We start from the raw sequence: 19866 nt of genomic DNA on the forward strand, positions 1-19866 counted from the left end.
AAGGCCACAGGATTACTTCTGTGGTGCTGTGAGCAGGTATGTGTTCCCCAGAGCAGGGGGGACAGCAGCAGGGGCTGGGCTTTGGCATGAGAGTGCTGCCCTGGGACACGGCAATGGCTGTTCTCTTGTCCTGCTCAGCAAAGACCTGGTGGCCTTGCAACACACAAGAGTTTCACACCCGCTTTGGGAGGAAATACACCCTGTCCTGGCAGCACAACCAGGCACCTTGGTCTGGAGTTGTTAAGGTGGTGTCCAGTCTTGGAGACTGTCAGACTGCAGGGGAAGGGTGCAGGACCTACCCTGCCCCATGAAAACAAAATRTGTTGGCCCCACAGGGACCATTCATGCCCTTACCTGAAACACAGTCAGGAGGGACTGAGGAAAGTTGTCAAATGTACTCCTCCTAGTCTGCATTTCATCAAAGTTAAACTTGCCCCCAAAGAGCTGCATCCCCAGGAGTGAGAAGATGATGATGAAKAGGAAGAGAAGCAGCAACAGGGAGGCAATGGAGCGGACTGAATTAAGGAGTGAAGCCACAAGATTACTCAGGGAGTTCCAGTATCTGGGAGAGAAAACAGAAGCAGTTAAAATTCCTTCAATTTGAGACAGGTGCTCACGGATTGCACAGGATATCGGTTCAGGCTGCCTTCTGCATAAAGCAGGCATTTCCAAACACCCTGTTAAGCAGTGAATCATTGCTGTGCTTCCCCAAGATAAGGAGACCTACTGTGGCTAATGAGTAATTTTACTACCACACGTGTACATACACTGCCACCCCCCACTCCACACATTCACAGAGGGTCATTACAGCACTCTCCCTCTAAGGCTCTGCACATCTTATATCAATATACAGTGATTAGTTCTTGCTGCTTCAGTGAGTTACATTCTAACCAACCTCACTCATTACAACACTCACAGATGTYATGGCAGCCAGAATACCTCACTCCAGAGAAAGGCCTGTAATAACTCATGAGAACAGATGGGGAAACTGTTTGGATGCAAATACAAATTAGCCCAAAATTTGGTGTGTGTATGTGCTTGGGCTCACTTACAGAGAGGTTGCTGAGCCTTCTGGGATTGAGATGAATGAGAAAGATAATAATGTCCCTTCTATGAGGATCCTAAAACAGATTTCAGATCTTCGTCCATTTGGAAGAGCACAACATCACTGGTTCTTTTAGTTATCAAACMTACTATACTTCCTCAAACAGGCTGCAGAACATTTTCAAATGGCTTAATTCGAGAGGATGCCTAAGACTTGTTCTCCCAATGTAGTGAGATTTGTGCCTTGTTCAGACTCATGTATGATGCAGAAAAAGGATCTTCTTGCTCTTGTGGTTCCACTTTAGGGTYCAAAGAGATGCCAGCAAGCATGCTTGCTGCAGCATGCAAGTTTGCATTTTTTGCCAGCCTGCAGAGAAGTCATGAGCTGGAAAGAGGCTTTAGAAAAAAATTTCTAAAGAATTCACCACATCACCCTTGAAGAAACTTCCACTTTGGTCTTGCATCTGCTCAATCACTCCTAATCTACCACTTAGCCAGTCATGACCTCTTCTCTTTTGTGCTTTGAGGCTGCCATAGCTTTCAGATTGAGCTGCAGATTAGCTGTCATCTTCCAATCACCTCATTTTGATGCACATTATTAGCCAGCTTGAACAGCTTTCACAGGTCAGCAAGCMGGCAATGTTTGCCTGTGATCTCTAAGTCTTCATTCTACCTGTCCTACCACCATGCTCTGAGATTCCACCAAGGCCAATGTCCTCCAGTCCCTTCTCCAGAAATCTGTAACTTTGAACATTTTACTCAGAGGACTCTGCATTTCTAACAGTATTTTCCTTGAAGACAAAAGTCCCATGTAAAAAGGATGGCAGACTGGTGCTCTGGCTCTTTTGTGGAAGCCTGATCCTCAACTCATCATTTTTCTCTGAAGATGGCATACTCATTAGAAACAATGGTTCTTAAAATCCTAGTTAAATTAATATTTTTAAAGTATCGATCTAAAAAGAATACTTTTCTTGTCCCATGAAAGATAGGACTGCCTGAGCAGCCCAATCACTTCAGGAAGGATAGAAATCTGATCTGCAGAGGGACATTGCCATGTCCTCTCAAGTTCAGCAGTGGGCTCCTCTCCAAGGACTGAGCTTCAAAGAGAGCTGTGATATTTTCTCTCCAGCCCAGCTTCAGCACTTCAGAGAAAACTAAAATGCTTTAAAGTTTAACTGCAATTAAAGAGATGAGCAATGAAAAACTACATAGCAAAGGTAAGGGCATGGAAGCTGTGGGCTCAGCGCCACCAAATATCCGCATGGAATGTGCAATGTAACAGCTCCGTGTGTTTGCATTTATGCTTACAGCTCACATACTTTCACACTTTGGAAAGAAGGGAAAGTGACACAGGAGAAGGGAAAAAATCATTCCAAAGAAAGTCGAATGAATTCAGYATCATTAAAGCAGAAGTTGATGAGACCCAGAATATCTCCAACTCTACCAATGTCAACCAGGACACACATTTTCTAGATCTTTCCAGCAGTAGCCTTAAGAAGCATACAATAAAGCTGTTAYACATCTGAACAGTCCCAGTGGCTGAATTTAGGCTTAAATGCCTTGCTATCTCAGCCCACAACTGTGTAGACTTCTATCAGCTCTGCATTTCTCACAAATGGCTCAATACCTGGGATTTAGATKGTTATATAAGTATCAAGCTTCAAGCAATTAACTGAGATGGCCTGGTGATAAGATTAGTACTGTTTTATCTGTGTACTAGTTCTAGCTAGAAATACAGCACCATTAGAAAAAGCAAATAAACCAATCAGAAAAAAAAAAAGAGAGAAAGGAAAAAGGAGAGGATAAGGAATGTTTGACTGATTAGGATGTGAAAATAACAATAGCCTTATCTCAGGGTCCTAGAAGCTTGACCTGAGGTTACCATCTGTCACATTTGGTGGTTGCAGAACTCACATGAACTCCCTCAAAGTGACATCTGGRAATACCCAGTGAAACACAAGGTTTTTAAATCAGCAATGGTTGAAGCCCAGTCAAAAAAGAAGTRTCTCTCTACTTCATCCTCTCTGGTTAACACCTTACTACAAAGGGAAAATGAGCACTGGATGCTGGATGTAATAGGAGGTTTTGGACCAGGCAGCTTTTAATGGGAAGTATGAGAGAAAGCAGCGCTGCTGCCTCAAACTTATACAGAAATGAAGGTGCCTCTTAACAGCTCCCACTGCAGATTCCAGGCCCTTGAGGGTGTCAGTGAATGAGGCACTGCAAAGTCCCAAGTGAGCAGGATGTGACTGTGATCCCTGTTTCAAAGTGGAGGAATGATGCAGGGAAGTTAAATGGTTTGTTCAACATCTCACACAATAATCAACTGCAGAACTRGATTAGAACTTTATATGCTCTACTCTCTTCCCTCTCCTCTCTCTCCATTGCTTCCACTATACCTTTATGATCACATCAATGGCACTCAAGGATGCAGGGCTTAAAACAGCAGCAACAGCTGACATTCTTGTTGTTGGAAWGCTTCCCACCCTGTTCATCCAATAAAAAACCACTTTGACAGTGATTTTTGACAGAAGGTACAAAAAAAAGGGCACCCTTTTCTCTCCTCCCTACAGTTAACAGTGAATTACTCAGTGGCAGGATTAGGTATAAAACATCAAACTTCTGTGTGCTGTTGCAAATTATATGATTTATTTTTTAAATGCAATACTTATAAAGAAGTAAAGGATTATTTATAATGAGAAAATAATCTGTCTTCTCATGGCAAAGTAAGATGCTCTGCACAGCACTTAGAAAATTAGGGAAAATGAAACAGATTGTATTGTCTGCTTGTCTAATGTATTTATAATTTTGAAGAAATGTTTGCTCTTGAAAWCCTAAATGGTGTTTCTAAAATGATGTATTGTTCATCTGATGATGTCTTTAGTTGTTTCTATTCTACTATGGAGCTATATTTGTGTTTCTTATAGAATTGTATCATCTTGATGACCCAGAACTCATTCGTGCATGGTGTTTACCAYGGAAAATCCATACCTACTGATTTATACTTTCCAGAGTTATTTTCCTGCTTTGTGCTTTTTAATGCCCTAGATTATCATTATTCTCACCTCCACTATAAGTCCCCATATGCCTATGAATGCATGTTTAATGTAAAACATGACACTATCATTCCTCCTATCCCTCCCATTTTTCCAGTGTTGTATCTTTCTGTATTATCATTGCACTCAGGTGGGGTWTTCCACCAGTACTGATAATGTTATTAATAAGTCCTCATTGTATTTAGAGMTAAGTGTATAATACAAAAATTTGTAATTTACTGGAGAACATCAAGGTAAAAGTTTTGCTTTAATGCCAAAATATTCTCTCCTGCAGTAAGGTATGAGTGGGCCTAAAATACTACTTTGGAGGCTTGTGTTAAGGACTTCCACATGAGGGTGAACTTCACCCACAGAGGAAAGAATCATGAAGAAAATTAGGAATTATTACRAAACATATAAATTTGAAATGATGGCCTACTTGTCAATATTTTAGGCACAAAAGAAAGAAAAATCTGATTAATATATTATGGATCATGAGTTCTTCCTTAGCTCTGTGCTTTACACACAGACCCATGCACAAATTGCAGGAGACATATTCTAGGTAACACTTTTTTCTCCATTAAAAATTGTATTTTAATTGTGCTGCAGAATGAAGGCAAATATAACTAATCCTACAGTTGATTGGTTCCATCATAACATCTCTGCCAGAAGCTTTAGGAATATTTGACTACTCCACTAACTCAAGCTTTCTTAAGTATTAATAATATTCTCTCAGTGTTTGCCTTTCCATTAGAGAATTCTCTTAGCTAGCTTATATATTTTGTGTAACAGTGGAGACAGGTCTTGAAAAAACAATGACCTCTCCAGGATGCTATGTTGAAGCTCATGCTCTTATAGCTATTAGTATGTTGCCCTGGGCGTATCTGATTACCCAGTGCCTGAAACAGCTACTGGTTTCCTCAGAAACCAGGCCTGGGACTTGGTAATGGACAGATTTCAGACCCAAAAGTCCAGGAAAAACAGTCCCCAGACCAGAGATCCCCACTATTTCTGAAAGAGCAAAGGCGCCTTCCTTGCTGGAAACTGGTTAGCTGGAACGTTTTCCTCTCTTCTATGATCACAAATTTAAACAGATCACTTTTTTCCCCCTTTTTGAAATAGTTGTAGGCTTTCTTTGGCCTCAYTCTCTGAGACTGTTAACTGATTTTCTGTCTCTGCCATCTGACCCTGAAATCCATCCATCTTGCCAGAGATCTGAGGCTCAGAAGCTTTAAGGTCAAATCTTGTATGATGCACAAATCCAAGTCTGTTGTTTTCTTTCTCTCAACTCAGCCATCTTGACTATCTTCCAGTTTTGGTCTTGTTTTTCTCATGTGCTGTGTTTTCTATCTCAAGTTTGTCAGAAATTTCCTTTGGAGGGAGRGGTGTTACAGAGATTGTAGGGACATTTTCATAACTGAGCATGCAGAAAAAGCACTCTTTCACCACCTCAGTCAAACTTTTTATAAGGTGCTGACTGGTGCCCACACGGGAAAAGGCAGACCTTGTGCTACTTGGGGSAAACACTTGGACAGATTTGTTTCAAGAGCTCTGGGTAAGTTTGGAGCTGATCTCTCCTACAAACTCCCCTCAAGCTGAARAAGTCCTGCCAGGCCAAGCTGGTCTTTTAGAAGTGTCTGACTCAGCAAGAAGTGACTGTTTATTAGATATCACTGTGCCTTTATGCAGAGGGAGGGAGGAAAKAATGAAAAGGAAAAAGAGAAGACACTGGAAGCTGGAAAAAGTCTGGTTTCTTCACAAAGCTGCTACTTCATGCTGGACTCCCTGGAAGGGTAATAGCTGGTGAAATTTGCCARTAGCTGCTGGTGTTGACACAATCTCCCACTCAGGTCACTGTTGAGTCTACTGGAGCTGGCATGGGCCCCTCAGTCAAATGCTGTTTTGGCTCAAAGCAGTCTTTCAGGCTCCTCTCTGTCACCAAAAAGCATCAGAGAAGGTCACAAGGCTATCTGCTGTTTTGGTTTTCTTTGTCTTTTGTGGGGAACTGTAAGAGCCTGAGCTCAGTTCATATTATTCCAGATTTCAGTTTAACACTTTACAGGGTATCAAGTGTCTCCAGCTGCCTACGCCTGACTCCTCACCACTCACACCAGGGACAGGTACCCAGTCTGGACAGCCCTCCCCAGCCTGTTCCAGACCTCAGAAGATGAGGACTGKTAATCTAACACTCTCTCTACCTAATTAGTGGTAGAAAAAGTGAAAATAAATAGGGATGTGAGTGACATGCACCTATACGTGTTGTGCATTGAGCAGCAGCCCTCCTCCTATCCCAAAGAAGCAATTAAAATACCTTGTGATTTTAAATATTCTTAGGAGTCTGACACATCTCAAAACTGAAATGCCCAGTGGTGACATGATCTTTGTCTCAACCAGGATCGTTTCCAGGATGCCTCCACACACAATGAAACAGTCAAAGCGGTTGAAGAGGGACACAAAGTAGGCCTGGAGACCAAGGCTGTACATCTTCAGCAGCATCTCTGCCGTGAAAAGAGCTAGCAGCACCTTATTGGCAGTGTCTCATGAAAAACAAAAAGAAACAGATTAAGGAAACTTAGTCAAAAGATCATGACAACTAAYCATTGGCCCTTGCTTCTAAAAAAACACTTTAAGCATCAGTCTTAAAASTTAACTTCATATGGGTCAAAGAATGAACTTGAAAAGCGTGGGCACCTCACTCACAGGAATGTTTTAGCAAGATGGTTACAGCAATTCTCATGTACTGCACATACAGCTGCAATGTATTACACAACCTCCAATGGCAGGGACATGCCTTCCTGTGCACAACCTGCCTTCACACTCGTCATCTGCAGAGGAGAGTGGGAATAGAAGAGCTGCTGTGCTACCTACTGTTGCTTAATTAAGCCTTTTCAGCTGCTCTCACCTCCAGAGAGAATTCAGCTGTTCTGCAGACAGAAGAACTTCACAAATCACTCTTCACCACCTCCCTAATAATGAGAATTTATCATAAATGCCATTTCAGGGGAAATCTTGGATAACATGTGGTTCTCAGTAGCCATCCATAAATTGGGAAACCAGTTCCTGCACATATATATTTAGCATAAGCTCCTGATTTCACTTATACCCAATGGAACACTGCTTTGGCTGGAAATGAGGTATTTTCCCTGTAACTTCTCCCACTGCATGCAGATAAGTTTATTGTATTATTTAAGATCCTCCACACTGTTTGGAGCTGCACATGCTCCTCTTACATTGTGTGGCTTAATGCTTCAGCTCTTCCCTCAGCTCCCTTTTTTGACACTGACCATAGTAAAAAGAACCAGCAGGTTCTCCTCACCTTGGACCTCCGTGAGCCAGTCTGGTTGGTTGTAATGCTCAGAAGCAATGGTGAGGGTGTTGAGAAACACGAGGAAAATCACCAGCCAATAGAAAACATTGGACTTGACAGCAGCACGGCACTTCCTTCTGCAGAATCTATTCCATCGGCGCCAGTAGCGACTTGAAAAAATGAAGAAGGAGCCTTAGGATAGTCATTGGAAACATATTTACTCTATTACATGAGCCTCTGGATTAAATCTTTGGAGAGATGAGGTCAAATAAAATCCAAAAAACATATCCAGTATTTAGCGATATTCAGGAGTTAGCCCAATAGAAGGGCTAGTTCTAGGGGTACTTAGGGCACCTCATCATTTCACCTTCATGCCTGGACCTAAGGGTACCATTTGCTAATCAAGAGACTTTTTAAAGTTTGTCTTCCATGAACACATCCCCTTGTGTCACTGATTTCTCAGGGTAATTACTAACCACAGAAGATATTTAAAGCTAATTACACACCTCCTACTCTTCACAATTTAACTTGCATAGCAACCAGTTTCCAAGCAACACTTGCCACTGTATAATAAATCTAATAGTTTTATATAGATACTACATACATATGTGTGTGTGTCTGAAGTGACACACACACAATGTTACAGGGAGAAAGAACTTTTCTTGGCTGTTCTTGTCATGTGTGTAATTTTTAGCAAACTGGCCATGCTTGAGATCAGGGTTGACATCTATAGGAACTAAAGCCAGACAATGTGAACACAATGTGAATGTGAATTTTGCAGCAACATTTTAACAGGTAGTCAAATCTAGGGTGTTTTCTRTGCAATTTATAAAGGCACCCAGTCTAGCTATCACAAACACTTCATAAGGGTTGTGTGTTTTGCAGTGGATTTGGGACAAGAAATAATCTTCCCAAATTCCAAAATGGGCACCACACTTGGACATTAATGTGGTCATGAAGTTATGTTCAATCTCACACACTTTTGTGTGTACTTGTACACAAATGTGCATGCACATTGACAATGTATGATGTTTTCTGTGCCTATATCTACAATCTTTACGTGGGGGTGTCACATATGTGCATTCCTAAATTTTACATTACTGTTCACTGCTTAGCTAAGCTGAAGGACACAGTTACTCGTTTGTTCCAGTTATTCTGAAAATTCATTTAGTATTTTAAAAAGTTGACTTTGAATTCAGGGTTGTGGAGGCAGCTGAGCTCCCACCAAAGGTGTAGAAATGGACCTTAACAACCAAATTTGAGTTCAATCAGTCTCTCCCATGAAAACCCACAAGTGGCCACCTTGGGACTGCTTCACTTTTGAAAAAGTTTTAAGTCAACAGAAAATCAAATACCACCAGAGAAGCTCCCCGGGTCCCAGGGTGAACATAATTTTACAAATAAGATGCAAACTTCACCAGTTGAAATATTTACAGYCCAGCAAAGCAGAGCAATGAAACAAAGAGAGCCTTGAGCTGACAGGGTTGATGTTGACGGATGCAGTATAATCATATGGTTGAACTGGCTTTTTATTTCTGATTTTATATTTTATGGTTTGAGGCAAATAGGTAGCATACATAAGTACTTCAGTAGTCAGTAGTCCCTGCACCTTATTTCAGTATGAAACTAAGAAAAACAGTCTTGATTTGTGACTAAAATCTGAAATATTTAGCAGGATCTCCTATAATCACCAATACATATCAGAGATCTGGTGCAAACCACTTCAGAAAAGAATAAAAATAGCAGAAAGGAGGAAAAACAAAAGACAATTTTACTTACCTAAATTTTGATTTTGAGATCCGATGCCTGAAAGACAAGAATTGTCATTAGAGTCTCTGAAGCTGTCCCGTACCTCCCAGGCTTTTGTGAAAATAGCAACAGAAAGAAACAAAATYAAGCTCAATGCATTTTTTAATCCATGCTGTTTTCCCCTTGAATCTGTTGTAAGCCAYGGAAGGCACTGGCCATGTCTAGAATTCGCCAATATCCAAGTCTTGTGTTTTGGTGGGACTCATGAAGCACAAGTCATGTCCTGGTGGGATTCTAACACSTATAGATAATGGTGAGCTAGATTTTCTCTTGGGTGAACGGCTGGCCCAATACCAGGGGYACTCTACAACTGCTACCAAATTTATTTTTCAAGTGTGACTACTTCTTTTTGCATTTTAGTCACTTTTTCCTTTCTTATATTAAAATATGTATGATTTCATACAGACAGGCTTGTTGCTTTCACACATCACCTGCTGCTTCAGGATATATAAGCACATTATGAAACAATAATGGTGAAAGTAATGCTTTCTTTTTTTTTCTTTTTTCCCCCCCACAATTGAAGGAAAAACAGTGCATGGCAAATATTTTCAAGCTTAAATACTAACACTTATTTGTCTTGGTTATCTGTGTAAATTGGTTTGCATTCAAATGTGTCTGTACACTAACACATTCTGTTGCTATCGATGAAATTTTGAGATCTAAGCATTCCTGAAAATTGGACCTTATTCCTACTATGTATGTGTTTAAATATCTAATTCCATGCATTTGGGTTTATTCACCCAAATTATCTCATTAATCTTTTATGAGAAGTCACAGGCAAAGCTAGAAACAGGCCCCAATTCTTTAATCACTACTTTGCTTTGCTTGACACATGTCCTATAAGGCCTTTGACCACTTCGGCTGTCTTTTGGTAAATCCATAATGGTGCACAGAGAGAAATAAATATATGTAGGCAAAATGACATGAGTCAGAAGTGATTTAGGAAGCTGCAAAATCTACTACCAATACCAGCAGAAGTGAGAAYCTGGGGAATGACTACAAACAAAGTATTTCTGCCGGGCTGAAGCATTCCTTAAGGTTCCCTCTGTGACGGGAAAGTGAGTCATTGTTGACAACAGTCAGCAGAGGTCTTACTGCACTGCCTTAAAATTGGATAACTGTTAGTAGAAATGGGAGAATGTAATTCTTCAAGCATTTAACTCTACTTCCTGTGGCCACCTTAACAATGGTCCTGTCCCTGCTTGTGGACATCAGTTACTGACAAGTAATCAGTGACAGGTCAGGTTCCTTATGTGGAAGAGATTTTTGTCAGAGGAACTTTTTGCCAGCAGATGGGCCACGACAAAAATAAAAGCCTTTTCACCAAATACATCRTTCTTGCTGTGTCACAGGCAGCTTGTCTAGGCCACACACTGRGCAGACATGTGCAAGACTCTTGAGAAAAAAGAAATAATGCACTGGTGGAGCAGAATGTTAAATTATGTTGCAGAGACAAAGCAAGTTCTAGCAAGGATGCCAAGTGAAGCACCTACGAAGCACATCCTTAATGTTAAAGCTATCCCAGCTTCTCACTGAGAATTCTGGCTTGATAAGCACTGCCTACAAACTGTAATGGATCAGATTTACAGGCAACAGGAAAGAAGGCTCAAAGATGGGAAGTGAAAATATGGAAAAATTACAACAAAACAGCAAGCTAAGCACTGGAAAGGAGGTGGTGAGGATTTTGATAGGAAAAGTTTGGCAGGGGCAGAGGGGGAGAGAAAGCGAGAGTGAAAGAGAGAGAAAGGTGGAAGGGAAAGGACAGGGAGTGCAAAATCTTCTGGTGTCTTCTCTGGTTAATGGCTTCCCAGTGAGGCAGCACTGGATTCTTTTATTTATTTAAGCAAAAGAGATGCAGCAGGTGTAGTACTCATCATGCATGTGATAATTATATCTTTGGAGCATTATGAACAGCAGCCAAGTGCATTCAGTGCTCCCACAGGTTACCTACAGCCTTCATCCCCCTCCCTCCACCTTGCCTTACTGCTATGGCAGAAGGCTTTATCACATGTGGGTGTGCTACATATTTAGAACAGGACAAGGAAGGAGGATTACATTTATATTTAGAGGTAGAATCAGAGAGCGAAATGGAATTTGGGAAAGAAACTGTATAATAAATGTTTCTGAAAACATGCACGAATCTGAAATACATTTTTCAAGTGACTCTTATGATTAAGATTTTTTTTCAGAACTTGGCTTACCAATGTCACATATGAAAAAACTTTTATGGCATCACTAGGGGCTGTCAAATAGTCTGGATTTAGGGCCTTGCCACAACGTCTGTGACACTCCAAGCTGGCACTTAATGGGTTCAGAGTGGACCAGATTCTCTGCTGAGTTTAAACATGGATCTCTTGTATCCCTGATAACCTGGGATGTTTATGCCACTGGAAGAGTGTCTCCATTTGCATCCAACTCCAGAATGTCTCAAGAAACTCTTGTTTAAAATCTACTGGATTTCAGTAGAGTTCACACAGTGACACCTCTTGTCTCTTTTTTTACATTCTTGTCCTTGCAGAGGCACTGGAGAGCATGGGACCTGATGGGAGTGATGCTGATTTTAAGAGGTGGTTGTTGGCCAGCAGCAGTAAGAATCTACAGAATATCTTTAAGAAAATTGGAACTGTCTAGCATAAAATTGAGTTGGTTTACTATTCAACAGGCTCTCTTACAGGCTGGGAAAATAGGCCAGCACTTAAGCATTCAGTAAATAATCTTACTCTCCCTGTGGCAAGTTACAGGAAAGGCCTGTCACAGAATCTGAAGCAGAAAGATAATTCCTCTTCCATTAGGGCATGTTACTGTCCTTTAGACACACACCTAGAGCTGACTTTGAATATTAAAAGAACTTTGCTCATAATAAATCGGAGAGCAGTAGCTGAGACTGACACATAAGGGTTTATCCTGTGAGTTTTCCTGTTGAAGTCAGCAGTGGCTTCAGAGCTTTAGGCAGACTTTTCTTCCCACTGCTCCTGATGTTAYGGGAACTTTGGTTCCATCACATCACAAGAAGTCCATCTTCTCATACAGTGAAAACCAGCAGCAATACAGCAAACTTGCAAGAAAACTTTTACCTTTATACTGGCTCCTATGCCGATTATTGCAAGAACTGCATAGGAATTAATTTTCCATGCCAGAAAACCTCCAAGGGAAAAAAATCACTGACCATTCAGCTGCCAGGGAGAGYTTCCATTGTTCATAGAATTTTCAGGACACACTGTTTTTCAGCTGGAAAGCCAGTGTAGGTTGTTCATTTTGGTTTATCCTGTTTTATTGTTTGAACTGTCTTTGGTAGAAAAGCAATTGAACTGTTCCCCATATGTATGGAAATCCTGGCCAAGGCGAAAATGCCAAGTGGGTTATTGTTTCAATGAAAGCAGATAATTTTAAGCTCTCTTTCCCTTTGAGCTCAAGTGCTTCATTTTTCTATTGAAGCTCTGTGGAGCATTAGTTTCCACAAAGGTCTTTTTTTAGCTAATGCATATGTATAAAAGCAAGCTCTATTGTGGCTCTCCAGATCTGTATGGTTGTATTAGAAAATTAACATTCTGCTTGTATTGGAAGATTATATATGCTGACACCCTGCACAGACCAGATTACTCCTGATTATGAGCAAYAGCCTGTCCTCAGGAATCTGAGTCCTGCACAGCAGTAACTGCAGAGGCTCAGGGAAATTATTTGCTGTTGGGAAGCCCTGGGTGTAAGGATATCCTGTAAATAGAACCCCACTGSTCCTGGTTCTGGGTTTATCCCACTGATGCCTGCTGCAGAGGAAACATGTTTCTTTGTTCCCTGAGGCAATAGGTCATGAAAGCTGTGACACATCAAAGTAAGGTAAGTTCCACTTCCAAACGTTGTCCTTGAGAATAAAAGCTGTTGTGCTCCTACTGCAGGGCCGATGTCAGCTCAGTACAAGGCAATACCATGACAGGAATAATACACTGTGGAAATTTCAGGATGCTTTTCAATGTCCTGTGGAACCCTACAAAACCATTTTTAAATTCAGATGCCTGATAAAGTGAATACCCTTAGGAAGGGAACTGCACTGTGCCACAGCACTCCGGTTTGCCAGTAGAATTATACCAGGAGTTAATATGAATTAAATTGGTTTTGTTTTGTTAAACTTGTAACAAATYATATTTACACAACAAGTGAAGAGAGATTAGATGTTAGATTTTTCTTGAAACTCCTGCTGGTTTGAAGGCTGGCAATACTCCAGACAGGACAGTTGATGGAGGCAGTTTCTATAGTATGGATGCTAGTGAAATAAAAGCTTCTCTGAGACAATTCATGAGCAGGAAATAGTTTGTGTTTGAGAGGTACTCTCCTGATCTCGCATAGCATATGTCTCTGTGGAGCTGAGAAAGGCTGTCAGGGAAGATCTCCCTTTCCAAAAGGCACATTTGAGCCTGCCTTCTCAAGCAGATCTTTCTGTCATTCACAGAACCAGCCTTTCAAAACTCTACAGCTTTTAAAAAGAACAGAAAGAATACCGAGTAATTCTAAGTTGCCTTCAATGCAAAAACTTTCTTTCAGTCTCCTGGGTTCTTTATCTTTTTATCATGAGTGCATTTTGATGGCAAGCCCAGCCTATAACTGCAGTGGTGGTGCWGGGATGGTTAAATGCCAATAAATAAATAAATAAATATATTGCCTTTGACTTTAAAGCCCTATGTTGCTTCCATACTGTCTGGATGCAGCCTGCCCAGAGCAGCCTCTGCTCTCTGGGAAAAAGTGAAATTATAGCAAAGCAATGGGGACTCCTGGCCACGGGTGATTTTAGAATGCTGRTAAAAATATTGAGACTTGCCTGCAATACATGAAATGCACTAATTGGACAAAAATCCTGGTTAACCATTTCAACTGTAAAACCAGAGAGTAGGTGACTGCTCAGAAGCCCAGGCCTAWTCTTCAACTAGGGCAAACCAGGATGACACAACTATAATTATTAATGCTTACTCAAAATCTCTAGTACTTGATGAGGACCTCTTTTGAAAAGCTCAATTGACTTCCCACATGAATTTTCACTACTCTTGAAGACYGGGCCAAATTCTGATTCTCAGTCAGATTCCAATGAAAAATAAATACTAATTCAAATAAATCCTTGCTTACATTTTGTATGTTCCAGAAGGAATATTGGCCTATGGGAGGTTTAAATGAGGACTCWATAAACAGAAGAGTACTGAATACTTCTTGAAATCCTCAAAGCTGGTTTCTTTGTCTGCCTAAGTGTGTGATACAGTAACAAACGAAACCAGAAAGGATTTCAAGCCTCAGAACCAAAGGCAGGCCTGAATTGGCACATAACTAAGGAATTTGCAGATCCACAAGTTTAAACAAACATTTTACAAAAGCAGGAAGCATTGGCAAAATATGTATCTCACTCCAGAAATTCATATTCAATGATACAGCCATCCATTTTCATGGAGAAAGGAGCCTATCCATCTCTTAGAGATGAAAAGCAATCTGAGGAAGGCCTTGAGGATCTCAACTTTTTTTACTCTGTCCTTGGGTAAAAATCCCCTTCTCAATAACAGACTTCAATTTGCCTACTATACATCATCCATTTCAAATGAAGTGAAAAGTGGCAAGGAAACTGTTCATCTCTCTGAATCTGATATGTCCTGCTTGGGTGAAACTTTGGGCCCTGTTCAAACATTTACAACATGAGAAGAAGAAATAAAGCTCTGTTTTCCTGTAATTTTCCTATGCCCTCTTCCCTAAAATATTTTGGACTTAGCCATCCCTTCTCCTAATGCCAAATCAGGGTACTGCCATCCTCCTGTGAGCACACTGGGCTATTTTAAGTAAACTCCATTCTAAGTCATGATTACGTTTAGAGTTGGGTTTTAACTTCAGCTCTCCTGGCCACATTCCAGCTAAGATAATTATGTTCGGGTTGCCTAAATTCCCAATGCAGTTTCAGTGCAAAACAAGCTATCCCTCATACAACTCCTTAAACACTTGTGCCTGTTTTTAAACACCTGTAACATTTTACCCTGAAGGTGGCTGAACTGTAACGCTGTGAAAACAATCCCTGCATTTACAGTTCATAAAGTGCTTTAGGATCCTTTGGGATTAAGAACATTAAATGAATGCAAGCTGTAATATTAAAAATATATGAGACCTTAGAGTAACTGTTGCCATTCTTTTTGGCACTGTGTCCACCMTGTGAGGGACTTTACTACTTTGACATATCCTGGAGAAGCAACACAGCAAAGCACAAACAATCCAGAAGGCTCCAGCAAAGTAATGATGACAACTTCCCACCACAGGCAGTGGAGTTCCCACAAGGAATGGTGTGCTGCTCAGCCTTGCACTGACAAACAGGAAAGGCTTTGTTGGAGATGTGAAGGTTCGGGTCAGCTTTGGCTGCCGCTCTGGTCAGTGAACCAGAGGACCCACTGTGGTCCCTTCCAACCTGACCCAYTGTGTGATTCTATGAACCATAGCTGCAGAATATAGCAGCTTGTCTAAACTGGATCCAGCTGATGCTTTCTATAATGTGCCAAGAGCACAAGCAACTTTATGTAGCGCCAAAAAAAGGGCTACAACTGCCCCAGTGCTGTGAATATTCCTAGCCTGGTTCTGGCAGAAAAGTGTTCGTAATCTAAACTAAAACACTCAGCTGGTTCACAACAGCAGGCAGGTGAAGGAAAGCGATCACAAATAATTTTTCTGAGGGCTTGTAAGTCACTGACCGACTCTTAAAGAAAAGCAAAGATTGAAATTACAATATATTCTATATATCACATCTTTTAATGCAGATTACAGAATTACTTGGATGGAAAAGACCCTTGAGATTATCAAGTCCAGCCTATGACCTAACACCACCTTGTCAACAAGACCATGGAACTAAGYGCCACATCCAGTCTTTGCTGAAACACCTCGTGGAACAGTGACTCCACCAGCTCCCCAGGTAGCTCAYTCCAATGTCCAATTCACCCTTTCTGTGAAGAACTTCTTACCAATATCCAGCCTTAACCTCCCCTAGCACAGTTTAAGACTGTCCTCTCATCCTCTCACGGTTGCCTGGGAGAAGAGCCGACCCCTCCTGGCTATACCTTCCTTTCAGGTATTTGTAGAGTGATAAGGTCTTCCCTTAGCCTCCTCCTCTCCAGGTTAAACACTCCCAGCTCCCTCAGCCATTCCTAGTAGGATTTGTGCTCCTGACCTTTCACCAGCCTTGTTGCCCTTCTCTGGACTCTCTCCAGCACCTCAGCATCCTTCCTAAATTGAGGGGCCTGGTACTGAACACCAGACTGAAGGTGCAGCCTCACCWGTGCTGAGTACAGGGGAAGAAGCACTGCCCTGCTCCTGCTGGCCACACTATTCCTGATACAGGCCAGGATGCCACCGGCCTTCTTGGCCACATGGGCGCACTGCTGGCTCATGTTCCACTGCTGTCAGTCATACCCCCAGGTCCCTTTCTGCCTGTCCAGCCACTGTGTTCCCAACCTGTAGTTTCCCGGATCCTCCTTTTCGTCCTTCTTAGAGATGGATGTCATATTGTCCAGCTTCCAGTCATCTGGGCCCTCCCTGGTGAGCCAGGACTGATGATAAATGACGGAGCCAGCTCCCTCATCACCAAAGGATGGAACCCATCTGGTCCATTTGAGCAACACCCAAGGGATCAAGGTAGCTCCCAGGACAGAACAGAGCCCCAAAATACTCCAGCATGGTACAAGCTATAGCACTTGTTTYGGTCATGTTTAAGGAAAATTGGAGGGAATAATGCATTGCCCCACAGCATAATGCCCATAATTCTAGCTTATGTAGTGGGAAAGGGAATAAAGGACTCCTCTTGCCTATTCTTGCTCTCTGCAAGGCTAAAAAATATGCCACATATTATGGCATTTCCTAACTGCTATCTCACACATTCTTGAGCATCTCCACTAACTACAATGGTGCAATTTCAAGGAGACATTAATTGCTCCTAATTGTTGCATTTCTTTATCACTACAGTACTCTGTTCAGCGTTTGAAGGGTGTATTTCAGTTTGCAGAATGGGAGTTATCATCAATGTATTTCTGTTACGAGACACTGTAAAGTGTACAAGAACATTTAGAAAAATTAAAACAGACCAGTCATTTACAATCTTCAGTCTACATATACTAGTTTTGAAAGTCTATCACAAAATGAAATTTTAAAATAAGAACACTGTTATCCACCAGTTCCTCTTTTACCTATTACACCAAACCAGATCTGTTTATCCTGAGTGTTGTCCTTTATTTACATCTGTGTAAAACCAGAGGCTCTTCATTAATGTCCACAATGAGTTTACATTGTAATTAAAATAACCTGGATCAACAGGTCTGCAGCCTCTCCTTTCACCTGCTGTGGGATTTTCTCCATATTAAAAAGCCTGACATTTCCCCTGGCATTCCTCCCCAGTTCAATCCAGCCCCTAACACATTATCTGTGTGCAGGTACTCACGCCAGCCTTGCACTGCAGTTCTCGCCTTCCATATCTGCCCCAGGGACGTTGTCGGTGTTCACAGACTCTGTCTCGCTGGTGGGCATGCTCACTGCAAGAGTCAAAGGGAAGAAAAAGAGAGGGATGGTCATTAGAACCTGGCACATCTGTTAGTGACTCCATGATTGAAGGAACTGGCTTCATGAAAAGACTCTCAGCTGCAGCTCCTGAAATTAAACAATTTGCAGAGCAAGTCTAGTGCTTCCCTGCACAAAGGAGGCTGGGCAGGTAGACTTGAAGAACAYACAAGTTACTCAGATGCTAAAGTAAAGAGGAAAAGCAGCTGTTCTCCTTCTTTCAGAGTCAGTTCCTGGAAATTTTGTGAATGAGAACCACTGAAAAGTAAAGAACTTGACAAATCCATCAAGAAGCTTTTGTTTGATTCCATGGAACACTTAAAAAAYCCGCCTCCTTACCTGCAGCAGCCCAACTGCCTTACTGCCTTCRCCAATATTTTGGGCAATGAGTAGAATACAAATAAAAGGTATCAGGATTGAGATGCATGCAGATAAGCAGCTTCTGTTTGTCTGACAGCAAATACCACATAAAGAATACTGATGGTTCATCTGTCATACACAAACATTAACTTGATTCAACCTTACACCTATAAACTGGACTTATATGAGGGAAATTAAGGCTCTCTGACCCACTCAGATATTACAAAAAAAAGAGCTGGAATATGGACTGTGGTGAAGCTTTTATGTGGACACTCACAACTAGGAACTGGACAGAATCTCCTAGGCTTTTACAGAAGTATCATGGAGYAAACATCAAATGAAAGCAACCTTAGGTGTGAACCCCTCTCATCTAGATTCAAGAACCTGTTTCTAGCTCTTATCAAACCTCAAGATTTTATTTGCTTCTACAGATCGTAAAACCCCCCTCAAACCCGCACCATTTTAATTTCCCCAGTTGCTCATGGCTCTTACATAAAGTCCAATAACACTTTATATGTAATCATTCAACTGAAGTTAGGGAACTGGATAGGATCTAATATGTGTCCTGTTCTGTCCTCACCCCTCTTCAAATACACAAAACAAATGAAAAAGTTATACTTAAGACTGAATGATGGAGGAGTTAAACAGATCTCCCAGGAGCCTGGCAGAACTTCAGAACATAACCTGTACTGGCTGTTGGATACATATCTCAGATGAGACTTGAGAACGTGTGCTATTAGCTGTTGGAGAGATTTCTAATAGTCTGTAGGAATTTGTAACTCAATAATAAGAATATGTCTATTTGTTGATCATTGGTGCAAAACGAGGCAATGTAGAGGAAATTGRTTCTGCATTTCAATTGGGCAGATGCTCAGGGAGGCGTGGTCTTCTTTCAGGGGCTGAAGAGACATCAGGAGGTCCTTCCAAAAATGTTCTGGGTTCCTGCTTTGAAGGCCTTATGGCAGAAGTGTCCCTCAAAATGAACTACCTTTCTTTCATCCCATCACAACAATTCACATACCTCCAATACACTTTTTGGGAAATCTAAATTTCTTGTATTGTGTTCTTAGGACCATATGAAAAAATGGACTCTCTAGCACTCTTGACAGAACTGTGAAATACCGTACTCCAGTGGTGCCTGATCCTTTATGAAGACAGATGTTTTAATAATCTAGTCTATTTGGAAAGACAAATTAAGGAATAAACTGAATTCATGTTCTGATATACATGAAACAGTCAAGTAAGCTGTGAGAAAAAAACAACACTCATAATTGAAATTTTTTGTCCAGACTAAGCCCTGCAGGAAAAAAGCCAAAATGCTGATATTTTGCAAGTCATTTTGGAAGATGAGGTAAAACACTTTCAAGATACATTWGAGTTTATTTGCAAATAAAAAAAAAATCGAACACATTAGCAAGAGATTGATTTGCAGAGCAGCCTGTCATCCTGAGTGCATGAAGAGGGCACTGCACAAGCAATAGACAAAGCCAGGCACACACATGCAGGAGAATACGAAGCTGTATTATTTGCCAGTCTGCACAGACATATACAGACACACAGACACACAGAAATACACAGTGTAGACACAGAGTGCAGTGGAACATTACCATGGCTTTCTGTAGAGTGACTAAACCAAGCAAACTTTCCTTTCTTCTCATCAGGCAAACCAGCTGGAGGGCTTCCTTTCACAGACAAGATGGTCAGTGTCAAGTACCAGGAACAAGACATCAACAGAGAACATGCAGCCAGTGACAGGCA

At 41.3% G+C, this 19866-nt stretch overlaps 1 protein-coding gene across 1 annotated transcript in view; it reads right to left on the reverse strand.

The window, feature by feature from the left end:
- Positions 1-19866, reverse strand: part of CACNA1C (calcium voltage-gated channel subunit alpha1 C) — a 413981-nt gene that overhangs the window by 96924 nt on the left and 297191 nt on the right. Inside the window, exons 10-14 of the mRNA XM_057390048.1 lie at positions 17633-17723; positions 9166-9192; positions 7396-7556; positions 6391-6616; positions 355-562 (exon numbers count right to left, since the gene is read on the reverse strand). Coding sequence (XP_057246031.1) covers positions 355-562; positions 6391-6616; positions 7396-7556; positions 9166-9192; positions 17633-17723 — 713 coding nt within the window. The remainder of the gene's footprint in view (positions 1-354; positions 563-6390; positions 6617-7395; positions 7557-9165; positions 9193-17632; positions 17724-19866) is intronic.

The sequence above is a fragment of the Malurus melanocephalus genome, unplaced genomic scaffold, assembly GCF_030028575.1.
Source record: "Malurus melanocephalus ecotype Western Australia unplaced genomic scaffold, MMel_1.1 scaffold_22, whole genome shotgun sequence".
Lineage (NCBI taxonomy): Eukaryota > Metazoa > Chordata > Aves > Passeriformes > Maluridae > Malurus > Malurus melanocephalus.